The sequence below is a fragment of the Scylla paramamosain genome, chromosome 7, assembly GCF_035594125.1.
Source record: "Scylla paramamosain isolate STU-SP2022 chromosome 7, ASM3559412v1, whole genome shotgun sequence".
Classification (NCBI taxonomy): domain Eukaryota; kingdom Metazoa; phylum Arthropoda; class Malacostraca; order Decapoda; family Portunidae; genus Scylla; species Scylla paramamosain.
The window spans coordinates 21,172,705-21,187,923 of NC_087157.1; the positions used below are offsets into that span (position 1 = coordinate 21,172,705).

At 41.5% G+C, this 15,219-nt stretch overlaps 1 protein-coding gene across 5 annotated transcripts; it reads right to left on the reverse strand.

Moving 5' to 3' along the window:
- Positions 1–238: 238 nt before the first annotated feature.
- On the reverse strand, positions 239–14,874 carry LOC135102199 (uncharacterized). Of its 5 annotated transcripts, none has more exons than XM_064007026.1 (4): positions 14,561–14,874; positions 1,817–2,104; positions 1,402–1,511; positions 239–792 (listed from the first exon to the last, which is right to left on the reverse strand). In XM_064007026.1, exons 1-3 carry the CDS (start codon positions 14,566–14,568, stop codon positions 1,445–1,447), a joined length of 363 nt encoding a protein of 120 aa, XP_063863096.1. In that variant the 5' UTR covers positions 14,569–14,874; the 3' UTR covers positions 239–792; positions 1,402–1,444. The 5 variants fall into 5 exon arrangements, with proteins under 5 accessions (XP_063863096.1, XP_063863098.1, XP_063863094.1 ...); XM_064007028.1 differs by having other exon boundaries at positions 1,402–1,452; positions 14,561–14,870; XM_064007024.1 differs by having other exon boundaries at positions 1,402–1,562; positions 14,561–14,865.
- Between the last annotated feature and the right edge of the window lie 345 nt (positions 14,875–15,219).

The window sequence follows — 15,219 nt, forward strand, 5'->3', positions numbered from 1 at the left end:
ACACACCCACACACTGTTCCCCATGCGGTCTTTAATTCTAAAAATTCTACTGATTAAATTAGAGAGACTAGATGAATACTGATTACTTCACTGTCAAGAGAAATTCTTCTAAATACTGAGTCTCAAATTCAATGGAAAAGGGAAGTAAGGAAATTTATAGTGTAAAATTAAGTAATTGCGCAGATAAATCTCTTAGGAGTTTCAGGCTGAATATGTACGTGACCAGGATGCATCTAAGTCTCTCTCTCTCTCTCTCTCTCTCTCTCTCTCTCTCTCTCTCTCTCTCTCTCTCTCTCTCTCTCTCTCTCTCTCTCTCTCTCTCTCTCTCTCTCTCTCTCTCTCTCTCTCTCTCTCTCATTATTCTTTTCTCATACATTCTTACTACTTCATTTTATATAATCTTATCTCACTGTACATTACAGTATATCATGAGATCATAATTATATAAATGAAAGACATATTAAATTGTTGAAAATACCACAATATATCTACTTTGATGACAAGAATGAAAAGTACATAAACTCAGGTGGTAGTCAAAACTGGCTTGTCATGTTCCAGGGATCTAACTTTGATATAAACTGGGACCTTATTGTACAATGATATTCATTCTGTAAAAAGTAATAATGCACGATTCTGTACGCTAACTTTGGGTAAAGATGTTGGCTTCTCCAAGGATTTGGAGGTGGTGCATCCAGATACTGGAGTACCCACATGTAGCTAGCACCTACTCTTCCTGTGGTATGATCTCCTTATATGAGGTTACAGGATGCACTGCTTCTTTTCTCTGGACAGCTGCAATCAGAAGCAAATTAATGTAAAGGTAATGGTAGTTGCAAAAATACAAGTAATCTTAGGTAATAATAATACAAACTAATTCTGGATAACTAAATTCATACATATCAGCATTTGAATGTGTTGGCAGTATGAAGGAATACATATGTAAGATGACTGATAACATCGCAGAATGTCTCTTGGCTAAAGATGAAATCAGTAAAAAGATATTCAAACTGCATGTAACATGATCAGACAAATAAAAGTGAGCACTAAGCCCAACCTAGAATTTTTTATTGGTCCTAACTGCTACACCACAATAGCAGTCAATGATTGCATAATTGATGGGAGCAGATATTCATAGTTAATATTCAATGTATTATAGAATTAACATGTGGGTGCAAATGAAAATGTAGAAATGAGTGTCTGTAACAATACAATTTGAATCTCCATGACAGATGTGGAGATCCATATGGAAACTCCAGTAACCAAGAAAACAGCAGACCAAACTTACAGTGCTGTTAATCCACTTAAATGCAGTTTTAATAATTCACTATAAACAATAATGCATCTCAAACTATCCAGTATAAGTCAAAAATTATTCAAATAAAGAAACAACTGTAAGCTTACATTTGACAGCATCACTGTCAAAATCACAGCCAAGGTCATCAGTTTATGTGCCTGGAATGGTGAGCACCTTATTGGCACTTGCTTCAGGGATGGGAGGAGGAGCTGCACCACTACCAGTTTTACATGATTTACATTTGACATTAGCATGTTTATGTTTAGCCCTGCATTAAAAAAAATAAATAAATAAGAAAAGGTATTTCATTGTTATGGGATTATTGTATTGTATTTTCTTTTCACTTCAACTTGCATCAAGTCAAAATAATATCTATTATTCATGATAAATATCAAAATCAGACATAGCTTTTAGCCTTATGATACACTAACTTAAATCTACAAAGCTCTGTCCTGAACAATATGGAGCACTGACTAGCCCTTTTCCTATATTCAATTAGGTCTATCGCATGCACATACTTACTTTCCTTTAATGCGCTCCCATACTTTTTGCAGCTGATATACTGTTCTCTTCTCACAATATCCAGCTGCATTAAAATGGAGGGCAACCCTCTCCCATGCTAATTTTTTCATGGCCATGACTTTCCCATCTGTGCTCTCATTGGCTAAGATAATTTCATTCCGTACGAGCTTAGTGAGGTGCTCACGCTCTAGGGAATTTATAGGGCTGGCCCTTCGTCCCACCAGCACCAGGGTGTCATTGCTGGAGACAGCCTGCTGCGGTTGGGACTCCATCCTGCTTTCTTCATGGCTGAAACGAAAGTGGATGGTGGCAGGCTTCTTTAATGAAAAATTATCTCCATGGCTACCAACAGAAGCACTAGTATCATATTTTCTGGCATGAATAGTGTATGTCACTGTATCATGCACCAAATATATATAAACTGTATTTTCTTGAGTATAGATCAAGTTCTGTTGACCTAAACACTGGGATCAAAATTCTTAAATAAAAAAAATTCAGATATACAAACGTGATAGAAAAGGCCAGTAGTAACTCATGGATTCAAAAGTGAAATTTATTTAATATGATCAGTCAACAAAACAAATCTTTACCAGCTATATAGTAGTGAAGAGATGTGTTGTGCCTAGCAGATGCAGCCTAGCAGATGAAGCTCATAAATTCATAATAGATTACTTGACTTACTTTGTATGTGGTTTCAACTGTCTTTGTTGAAATGTTGAGCACAGGATTGGCTACCATATATGTACATATATACAGCAGCAAGAATCCTTTAATACAGAAGTATACACCAAACTTACTAATCCCAGACACTGTCTTAATGGAAAGCACAAATGTCCTGACAGATACAAGGGCTCTACCATTGATGCCTACATCCTCAGGGCATTCACACACTGCAATATTTGGCAGCAAGTACATAAAGAAATAGAAAAGGTATTGCAAGTATTGATTAGCAATGGCTTCAGTGAAAAGAATATCATCTGCCTCACTAAAAAGATCACTGATAAGTAGCATAGCTCCTGCTCCTCTGAAGATGCAAGAAAACCCAACATCAACATATTTTACTGTGCCTTCTCTACTGCATACAAAGAAGAGAGGATTATCATACAAATAGCAAAAAGAAACATGAAGCCCACTGACCTGGAAAGAAAAATTAACCTCCAAATATACTATAAGAATAAGAATACCAGCCACCTCCTGCTCAGAAACAATCCCCTCATGAAAACAGAGACAACCCAAAAGTCCCATTTTATATGTAGGTTCACTTGCAATTGAGGAAACAGTGAAGCCCTCCCTTCATCCTACATTGGCATGATGACAATGAAGCTGTCTTGATGCCTCACCTGCCACCTATCATCCGGCCCCTAAGAAACACTTACAGCAGCAACGCATCATCAAGATCACAAGACGATGTCTAGAAGAGAATACCAAAATTGTGGACGTGTACTGATGCAAAGTGCCTTGCAATACTAGAAGCCTTGTACATCAGAGAATCCAGCCCTGAATTCAATGTACAAGCTGACATCATTCAAGCCCTGCCAAGCATGAAAAGAAACAGCCAATCACAGCCACTGTATAATGAGTCCAGCAGCAGTGAGCAGTCAGCTAATCAGTGATGCTTGTGAGCCAGGGTAAACCCATGAGCCACTGAATAAATATTTGGCCATGCAGTGGCTACAACCATACCCACCTTGGCTACAACACACTACTACTGAAGAAGGATTAAGAAACCTGAAATTGTGATCTAGTGAAAAATGACCAGCTTCAGTGAAGTCATAAACCAAATTACAAAAGAGAAAAGGAAAATCATAAGATATAAAGAAAATATCTTAAAGAAGTTAATAAATGCTGAAATAGCCATCTCATTTAATGAAACCTGTATGTTAGAAAATCTCCTGCCCATGTATATATACAGTAGAAGTCCTGGGGCACCTGATGCTGGCCCATAGGGCATTATACAGCACTGTGGTGGAAGCCCTGCATCACCACTTTGGCCACCTCTAGCAGGCTGAGGTGTTGAGACCTCTCTCTTAAAGGAATTCAAGTCATAAGAAGGTGGAAATACAGAAGCAGGCAGGAAGTTCCAGAGTTTACCAGACAAAGGGGTGAATGATTGAAAATACAGGTTAACTCTTGCATTAGAGAGGTGGACAGAATAGGTGTGAGAGAAATAAGAAACTCTTATGTAGCAAGTCCACAGGAGGAAGAGAGGCATGCAGTGAGCAAAATCAGAAGAGCAGTTAGCATGAAAATAGCAGTAGAAGATAGCTAGAGATGTAACATTGTGGTGATGAAAGAGAGAGGCTGAAGACAGTCAGTTAAAGAGGAGTTGAGACAAAAAGCTTTTGATTCCACCCTGTCTAGAAGGGTGGTATGAGTGGAATCCACCCCCCCAGACATGTGAAGTATTCTCCATACATGGACAAATAAAGCCCTTGTACAGAGTTAGCAGCTTGGGAAGATGGTGAGAAAAACTGGCAAAGATATCTCAGAACGCGTAACTTCATAGAAGCTGTTTTAGCTAGAGACGAGATGTAAAGTTTCCAGTTTAGATTATAAGTAAAGGACAGACTGAGGATGTTCAGTGTAGAAGAGGGAGATAGTTGAATGTCACTGAAGAAGAGGGGATAGTTGTCTGGAAGGCTGTGTTGAGTTGATAGATGGAGGAATTGAGTTTTTGAGGCATTGAACAGTATCAAGTTTGCTCTGCCCTAATCATAAATTTTAAAAAGATCAGAAATCAGGTGTTCTGTGGCTTCCCTGCATGAAATGTTTTCTTCTTGAAGTGTTGGACATTTATGAAAAGATGTGGAAAAGTGCACGGTGGTATCATCAGCAGTATTATTCATTAATGAATAATAGGAAGAGAGTGGGTGACAACACAGAACCCTGAGGAACACCACTGTTAATAGATTTGGGAGAAGAACGGTGACTGTTGATCACAGCAGCAATAGAATGGTCAGAAAGGAAACCTGAGATGATGTAGCAGAGAGAAGGATAGAAGCCGTAGGAGGGTAGTTTGGAAATCAAAGCTTTGTGCCACACTCTATCAAAAGCTTTTGATATGTTTAGGGCAACAGCAAAAGTTTCACCAAAATCTCTAAAGGAGTATGACCAAGACTTAGTAAGGAAAGCCAGATCACCAGTAGAGCACCCTTGATGGAACCCATACTGGAAATCAGATAGAAGCTTGTGAAGTGATGCATGTTTAAGAATCTTCCTGTTGAGGATAGATTCAAAAACTTTAGGTAGGCAGGAAATTAAAGCAATAGGATGGTAGTTTGAGGGATTTGAATGGTCACCCTATCTAGGAGCAGGCTGAATGTAGGTAAGCTTCCAGCAAGGCCAGGTAGAAGTTAACAGATAAAGTTGAAAGAGTTTAACTAGGCAAGGTGCAAGCACAGAGGTGCAGTTTCAGAGAACAGTAGGAGGGACCCCATCAGGTCCATAAGGTTTCCAAGGGTTAAGCCCAGCGAGGGCATGGAAAACATCATTGTGAAGAATTCTAATAGGTAGCATGAAGTAGTCAGAGGGTTGAGGAGAAGGAGGAACAAGCCCTGAATTGTCCAAGGTAGAGAGTTTTTAGCAAAGGTTTGAGTGAAGTGTTTATCTTTAGAGATAAATGTGATAGTAGTGGTGCCATCTGGTTGAGATAAAGGAGGGAAAGAAGCAGTTACTGGAGATATTTTTGGCTAGATGCCAGAAGTCATGAGGGGAGTTAGATCCTGAATGATTTTGACACTTTCTATTAATGAAGAAGTTTTTGGTTAGTTGGAGAACAGACTTGACATGGTTCCTGGCAGAAATATAAACCGCATGAGATTCTGGTGATGGAAAGCTTAAGTATCTTTTGTGGGCTGCCTCTCTATCATGTATAGCATGAGAACAGGTTGTGTTAAACCAAGGTTTGAAAGGTTTGGGTTGAGAAAAAGAATGAGGAATGTATGCTTCCATGCCAGACACTATCACTTCTGTTATGTGCTTGGCACATAGAGATGGGTCTCTGACACAGAAGCAGTAGCAAAACACCTCCTCAGGTCCTCCCATCTGGCAAAGGCAAAATGCCAGAGGCACCTCTGCATAGGGGGATCCTGAGGAGCGATAGGACAAGATATAGATATGTGACTGTGATCGGAGGAGAAGAGAGGGTGACAGCATGAGCAGGATTAGAGGTTAGAAAAAGGTCAAGAATGTTGGGCGTATTACCAAGATGGTCAAGAATACGAGTAGGGTGTTGCACCAATTGCTCTAGGTCATGGAGGATAGCAAAGTTGAAGGCTAGTTCACCAGGATGGTCAGTGAACAATGAAGTTTCCAAGAATGGAGATTTCCACAAAAGGGAAGAGAGTCAGAATGTGCTCCACTTTGGAAGTTAATATATATATATATATATATATATATATATATATATATATATATATATATATATATATATATATATATATATATATATATATATATATATATATATATATATATATATATATATATATATATATACTATATTTCCTGGCATATTAGATGCACCCATAATTTGGCAAGGATATTTTAAAAAATACAATAAGCTCCATTTTTCCCTGAACTTTATAGCTAATCTCTCAACCAGGCTTTGGTCCAAGTTGCAGCTCAAACCAGCAGAGAAGAGTAGGAAATATCACGCCAGTTTATCCGTGATCATAACTGTCGCTAAACAATTATGACTGTGATATTACCTTATGCTGCTTTCTGCCTTTCTCTGTGTTCAAAATGTTCCACAATTTGCTGAAGAGTTACAGATGACACCTGTGTGCCTATCACACATGATGAACTTCTCTCAGCAGTTAAATTGGGCAAGTCAACAGCTCCTGGCAAGGATGGCATCACCTATGACATCCTCAATGCCCTCCTGGAGATAAAGGTAGACAACCCTCTCTTAGACCTATTTAACATGTCTCTCACTGCAGGCAAGCTTCCCCACTCATGAAAAACAGCCATTATCATCCCAATCCCCAAAGGTGATGGCACCTTTTGCCCCATTTCTCTCACCAGCTGTCAGTGTAAGATGATGGAACAGGTAATATTGAACAGGCTTATATATAAGGTGGGCCATGTACTCTCTGGCAATATACATGGCTTCCTAAAAGGTCATTCCACAAGTCATTATTTTGTTGAGTGCCTTATAAATAAGGATGCTACCTGCAGAGCTTTCGTTGATCTCAAGGGTGCCTTTGACAGGGCCAACAAAGATGTTATTATGGAGGAACTCATTCTCAAAGGTGTCAAAGGTAGATTATTAGGATGGATCATGGACTATTTGTACAAGAGAACAGCACAGGTTTGGTTTCAAGGTGCAGTCTCTTCTGAGGAAGTCTTTGAGCTTGGAACACCACAGGGTGGAGTCCTTAGTCTAATCCTTTCAACGTTTTAATGGACAAAATTGCGCATTGTTCCTTCCCACAGGGCACGCAGGTCCTCATCTATGCTGACGACATACTCCTCCAATGCCCCACACCCAGGACTCTCCGGTTAGCTCTGTTGCAACTAGCAGCATTGTGTGTTCAAATGGGACTTGTAATTAATGAATGTAAAACCAAATTTCAAGCCAAAGGGAAGGTCTCTCGTCTGCCCACTGCAAATAATGTTCCCATCCCTAGAGTTCATACACACAAGTACCTGGGTGTACAGCTGAGTTTCAGGAAGTCACTCCACGCTGTACACTATGTTTGAGACCTCTGTCTGCCACGGCTAGTGCCACTTTGGCTGCTAGCAAACAGGGGCCTGGTGGCTGGCATTCCAGTCCTAAGGATGTTCTATATATCTGTCGTATGGTCCCTCATTGACTACGCAGCTCCTATTTTAGTACAGTTTAGTGCCACCCAGCTCCGTCCCCTAGAGCTTGTTCAGAATGAAGCTGAAACACCGTTTCGGTGTTGATATTCACTCACTGCATCAGCCCAAGAGGTACTGGCTCCCTCATGTGCTGCAAGACATGTTCATGACTAAATTATCCAAGTACCCCCATGTTCAGGCTATTCATGTTTATTGTGATGGTTCAGTCAATGGCAGCAGGTCTGGATGTGGGCTGTTCATCTGCGACTACATTTCTGCCAATCGCTACACTGACACTGAGGTTTCCAGGCAGCTCCCTGCACACATGTCCTCCACTAGGGCAGAATTGTATGCTGTTCTAGAGGTGCTCCATATAGTGGCACCTCTCTGTAAGGATGTATTCTTCTTTGTTGACAGTCAGGCTGCACTGTATACACTCCAATCTACCTCCTCCATGGAATGTGATCTAATCAATAAATGTCTTGATCTTATCCACACCCTAGAAGGTGCTAGTGCCACGGTTCACTTCACCTGGATACCCTCTCATGTGAGTATCCCGCTTAATGAAGAGGCAGACCACCTTGCTCAATGTGCCCTTCAGGACGACACAGTGGACCCTGGTGCTGAATACACTCTAGGCTATGTTAAGAGTAGCATTAAGGACTTTGTACATAGTAGCATTAGTGATCAGTTGGAGTTTTGTAGCCATAAGGGCAGTGGCAGTAGTCTTCACTATGTACGTGTCTCCCAGAGCTGTGCTTATACCTATGGGAGACACACTGCATCACATGATAGGGTGGCAATGAGGCTCAGATTAGGCTATAAATACTTTTAGGAAGTCAGTGCTTCTCCTGGCATGTGCCGTGTGCTGTGTGCTGCACCAAGGGGACACACTCTGCGTCATTATGTCACGGAATGTCCTCTCATTGCTAAATTTAGGCTGCAAGGTCAACATGACTTGTATACCCTCATTGACCATTTCTTAGACTCAGCCACTCTCAGGGCTATACTCAAGGAATATCCTACGTTTGCTCCCAGACTGTAGGATATTTATGCAATAAGGTGTGCAATATCTGTATTTATTTATTTACTTATATTCTTGTAATGTATATTATATTTTTATATTTTTGATACTCTACCCTTAAGTCTTTGCCCAGGGGGTGGGTGGCAAGGTCCGTCCTCCTCCTTTGTTGTATTTCATTATTAATGCAACAATAAATGTATCAATCAATCAGTCAATCACCATAACCCATAGGCCTACTGAAACCTAACCATTGGGCCATAAGATGCAAGCTGATTTTTGGAGCATTTTTTGGGGGAAAAAGGTGTCTTATATGGCAGTGTATATATATATATATATATATATATATATATATATATATATATATATATATATATATATATATATATATATATATATATATATATATATATATATATATATATATATATATATATATATATATATTAAGATCCTTTGCAGTGATGTTTTCCATGCCCTCAGAATGCTTATGGACCTGGTGGGATCCCTCTTATTTTTCTCTGAAACTGTGCCTCATGCTTGCACCTTGCCTAGTCGTACTCTTTCAACTTTGTCTATGAACATCTACCTTTCCTTCTTGCTAGAAATTTGCCTACATTCAGTTGTTTCTTAAACAGGGTGATTGTTCTGATCCCTCAAACTACTGTCCTATTGCTTTAATTTCCTCCCTACATAAAGTTTTTAATCTATCCTCAAACATCTATCACTTCACAACCTTCTATCTGATTTCCAGTATAGGTTCTATCAAGGCTGCTCTAATGGTGATCTTCTGGCTTTCATTAATGATTCTTGGTCATCCTCTTTCAGAGATTTTGGTGAAACTTTTGCTGCTGCCTTAGACATATCAAAAGCTTCTGATAAAGTCTGGCATAAAGCTTTGATTTCCAAACTACCCTCCTACAGCTTCTATTCTCTCTGTAACTTCTTAAATTTCCTTTCTGACTTCTATTACTGCTGTGGTAGACAGTCACTGTTCTCTTAAATCTATTAACAGTGTTGTTCCTCAGGGTTTTGTCCTGTCACCCAGTCTCTTCCTATTATTCATCAATGATGCTGTGCTGCTGTGTTTCTCAAAACAGTGACAGGGTATTCAACTGCATGAATCTCAACAGTGCCTGGACACAAGAATGGACGACACCAGTCTAAACCAAACCTCACAGATGCCAATGAGGTAACAACAGATGAGGGGACAGTACTCCCTGCCTTCCTGGTCCTGAGACACAACCAAAGTCACTGGCTTCTGAGGGATCTTGGAAGCAGTGGCAGTCACTAACTTGGGGCAGTTACATTTTAAAATGGCCAGTATTTTTACAATAATGGCACATGGGCTGGGTTCTGTATGCAGGAGTGCTGTGTTGCATGCTCCCAGTCTGTCTGCATTGAGGGCTGGGTAGAGACAAGGCCGACTCATCCCAACTTATTACTGAAGCCACTACTATAATGTAGTATAATGTATATAACTCTAGACAAACTGGCACCTGCCATGTCACCAGACACAACATCCCTGACCCCGCCAGATGTACTACCAATCCACCATGGTATAAGCTGGTATGCCAACACGTGGTCATCTACACACATGGCTGCCTCTTTCAAGGTCTTAAACCTTTTCTCTCTGAGCAGTGGTACTAACTGCTTCTCTGCCACATTTACAAACTACTCCATCATCATGAGTTCTGTTAACTCACAGAAGGAGGTGACACACTTGCTAGCCTGCCATTTCTCAAATACCTCCTTGAGGTAGCGAGCACAATTGAAATATGAGTCACTGGGGCTTTTCTTTCCTCCATGGAATTACGACCTATAAGCCATGGGCAGTAGCTCGTAGGTTCTCAGGATGTCAGCCTTGAATTCCACGTAATCCTCCAAGTCTTCAACTGACATCCTGTCATAAACTCCCAAAGTCTACCTTTCACCATACTGGCAACCAGGCCAACCCATCTCTCCAGAGGCCAATCAAATTCTGAGGCCTCCTTCTCAAATTACTGAAACCATTCTGTCACCTTTTTCTCATTAAACTCCAGAATTAACTTTAAACTCTTTACCATCTGGCTTTCTACATTACCTTCCCTCTCTCTTCCTCTCCTCAAGCCATGAGGAGAATTAACTTCTATCCATGTCTTCTCCAACTCAAACATCCAGTTCTTTTCAGCTTCCTCCTTTTCCCTTTCTGCCTCAAGTGTTTTCATTTCTTTCTCATACATCTTTGCCTTCTCCTTCTCCTCCTTTTCTGCTTCGAGCCTCTTGGCTTCCCTCTCAGCCTCAAGCCTCCTAGCTTTCCTAGTCTCCTTAGTCTTTAATCTCCTCTTCTCGACTTCTGCTTCCAGCTCCATTCTCCTCATCTCAACTTGAATCTCAACTTCTCAGGCATTCCTTCTGTCTGGGAATATCCACCAGTACTATGAGCAGGACTTATATGTCTGTGGGCACTACCTGTAGGACTCTGTCTCCTGACACCAATCTGTGTCTAATCTACACTGCCACTCCCAGCAGAAGCTGGAGACTCAGGTCATGAGTCACCTCGGCTACCAACCTTGCCCTCCATGGTGTAAACTAAGTGTAGGAAAACAAAGAACAATGAAACAAACAAACACCAGTCTCCAACACATGGCTATGAAGCTTCTAACAATCCTGGCGAGGTCGTCATTTTCTGTTATGAGCACAAATCCCTGTCCTTCCCACAGCTACCTCAAATGGACTAGCTTCCCCCAAGTCATCCCTTATGTGACTGAGTACAAAGCTTAAGATGGGTTACAAGGTTCTCTTTAGACTCTTGCACCCTTTACCAGATGGTCATAACAACAGGTTACACACATGAGGTTGTCAGTCTGTTTCTCCCACCCACAGACAAGGAAATATTACAATAACAACTAACTCCAACAACTGGGAAAGAATCGTCAGCCACATTCTAGTGAGAGACAGTTTCAACAAATGACAAACACATAATTATAAAGATTATAATGTTCTACAGAATACCACCCTTTCAGACAACAAGACAAAATCCTCCCACTTCTGTAGAACACTATCTCCTCCTGAGCAATATGATATTCAACTTCCTAGAAGACAAGCTCTGTCCCCTTTAAGAAATGACACAGCCCAGGGAAGGAAGATAATCTACTACAAGGCAGCGTACACTAATCCTCTGCGTCTCAAGGCATTGAGAACACCCCAGATCGCAGTAGCATTAAACAAACAAAATATACACAGACAAATTGTCTACATAATAAACTGTAACACCAAGTATTTGCCTCACTATGAGGTGAGGAGTCACATCTTATTATATGCTGAGTGCCTTACAAGAATGCACTCATAGGCAAGCTGATGGAGACCCCTAACACTATGTATATAATGAGCAGGGGCATACTGCAGTAACTTAATCAAATACTCTTTCATAGCAACTGCCCTGTCTAGCTGTATCCTGCCTGGTCTCACTGAAAACTCTGCCTACCATGGTACATTTGTCTTGTCCAAGCTACTGACTGACTGACTCAAAGTGTGGGAAATGTGCCATGCTGAGCTCTCTCTGGTCATGAGGGCATGACTCATGTGGGAGGGAAGGAGGGAGATGGAAGGGGAACCCAACCCTGCCCAACCACCTTGCACTCTCACTCACATTAGATGTTAACATGGTACAATAAGACGCTTTCCTTCTGAAAATTTTGGTGACTAAACTATGGGGGACTGGGTGCTGTACTGATTATGGTATGAGCATTGAAAACTCTTTAGCTAACTACTGGGTGAGATTCAAAATGAAAGGATAATTAGAAGTAGGAAAAATTATGTGGGGAAGAAGAGTGACTTAGCACAGAGAATCTTACACTTAACTTGGTAGTGGGCTTACCTACATGTAAGGAATATGTCACCTTTTCTCTCTCTCTCTCTCTCTCTCTCTCTCTCTCTCTCTCTCTCTCTCTCTCTCTCTCTCTCTCTCTCTCTCTCTCTCTCTCTCTCTCTCTCTCCCCTTCATCTCTCTTCTCATCTCTCCTTCCTTCTTTTCTCCCATCTCCCTCTTTGCATTCTCATTTCCCCCTCTAATTATGGCCTACATCACATGTTGCTTTGAGAAGGACAGCACTCATCATCACATACTATCCTACTCAGGTCTAACACCTGACACATAACAACGATTTGTCCACATGAAGTCCCTAACAATGCTGTGGGTGTCTTCTGAGCAGCAAGCAACACATTATGGCTGGCAGCCTCACTAAACACTGCCTCTTGATGCTATACCATGGCACCAGTTACAACACTCTTACAACTCCCACAAGAAAGAGTAACATCTCTTATCATCCCCAGACCAGGGAAAACAACACTCACCATAACACAGGGGAGAGGGACCCCAGACAAGAGGTAATCAGTCTTGCTAGCTCAACAAACATGGCAACAATCAACAAAACATGGCTGTACCCAGCCACCAAAACTGCCACAACTGCTCTTGATTCAATGTGACTCTAAATCAGCCAACTACTGGGCCTCCATGTGCTACCTTCACATGTGCCTTCTTAACTGCGGATGGCATAACAAACTGGAGCATCAAACTTCTGTCCTCTCTCCACCAGCTATGCACAATATTGTTATCTTCTACTAACTCCTCCTGACTCTCTACTTCCTTGCTGCTCTCTCCTGCCTTGGCAAGAAGTAGGGCCACACATTCCCAAGGGACAGAATCCTCTTCTGATACATAAGCAGCTGTAGCCTCAGCTATCACAAGGGGTGGCTCACTGTGTGAGCTAACACCCTTGTATCTAGTCCTGACAGGGGAGTAGTTTGCTCCCCATCTCTTGTACACTCCTCAGGGAAGGAATCTCCTACTTCCCCAGCAAAGTTAGGAACCTCCACACCCTCAGCAGTGATACCTAACATGCCAGACACATCATACTGGGTTCAGACTGAGTACCACCACCAGGATGCTCTGCAGGGTGAGGCAAGCCAGCAAACAAACTAACTCAAACACTGTTCTCACCCTTGGCAACACTCCCAACAAAGTCATGTACCTCCTGTGGCAACTCTGCTCTGTTGCAGTCAGCCCCAGCACAATGACTCCAAGACAAGTTCAACTCTAGATCGCCCAAATCCTCACCAGCAGTGAGACAGGCCTCTGGGCACTCTGCCCTCACTGCAGATCTACATCCACTCTGTACTCTTCTTTCAGTGACCCTGCCTTATTACAGTTGATCCCATGAGTTACAGAGGGTGCAGTTGCCTGATGTTGGGGTGCTCACCTCACCTTAGTGCAAGTAACAACATTACTCAAGTCTGAATTCTCTCCACCAATAACTCCTCTGAGATTCTGGCCACAGATGGAAGACTCACCTGCCAGGTCATTCCTTAGAAGAAAATCAACACCTCACACTGGCAGGTCTTCTGCTTGTGCCATTGGCACCTCTGCAGTCACTAGTGGACACACAAGCCTCATCTCTGCTGTGGCAAAGCTTTCTACAGCACCAATTCCCTGGCACCACACAAGCTTATCTGATGCAACTTGCCTCACAGTAGCATTTTATTAATTATTGTATTATACAGTCCTCTAATGCCAGAAAACCACAGCTGTGAACCCAGACATTAGTAGCACTTGACACACACAACACAGAATGATCCACAACAATACACTGCACTTAGGCAGGAAGGGGGAGAGCAATACTCTGCACAAGGACACAGCAGATGCCAGACATATTAGAACTGCTAGTGGAGTCACTCTCCACCAGCAGGAACAGCAGGAAACTAAGGAAGGGCCACACACCATTCAGTCCACACTCAAATCTAGACCTTCCATGGGGTGAAAATACTAAGCAATATAATCAAGACCTCCCATAGGGTCAAAATAATAACCAATATAACAAGGCGTCATACCAGCATTCCACACGTAGATATAAATCAACAGTATCCTCCCTTATACGCACCTTAACATGCCTTTCTCTATGCCAAGTGTCTACTCCTTATGATATCTGGGCTTCTACTGAGCTGCATGCACAGGAAATGTTGTTGACTTGCCCTGGTGATGTCAGGCACATGACAGAGGCAGGGAAGGGGGAAGTGGAGCTGGGGAGTGAATTCCATCCCACGTACTCTTCTTCCCTCCACTGAATCTAACTCTAAAAGGAACATTACATTTAAAAAAATTATTACACTCTTATTAGAGGTGCTGGGTGAAAACTTATTACACTATGGGAGGGAGCAACTCTTCTACACTATTAACCACTAGTTTTAACTTTCAGAAAGAATGAGAAATGGGGAAATTAAGTTGCGAAGGACAATTTCTATTTTATATAAGGTTTATAGTAATATACAGTGCGGCTTGACTTGATGCATCAGTGACTCATTCCTTGTCTCTTCTCTTTTTTCTTTATCTTTCTCTGTTCTCTATCTTCTTGCTATCTCTACTCTGTCTCGCTGTACATAATATAAATACAGCAGGGTACGTGACAATGAACATGGATCATTTCAATGTAGTATTCATTAGGGCAAATGTGTGTTATGGGAAATGAAGAACCTATGGGAAAAAATTAATTAGTTCCAGGGAACCAGAAAATAATAAAAAAAATTAACTGGTTTCTGGGAA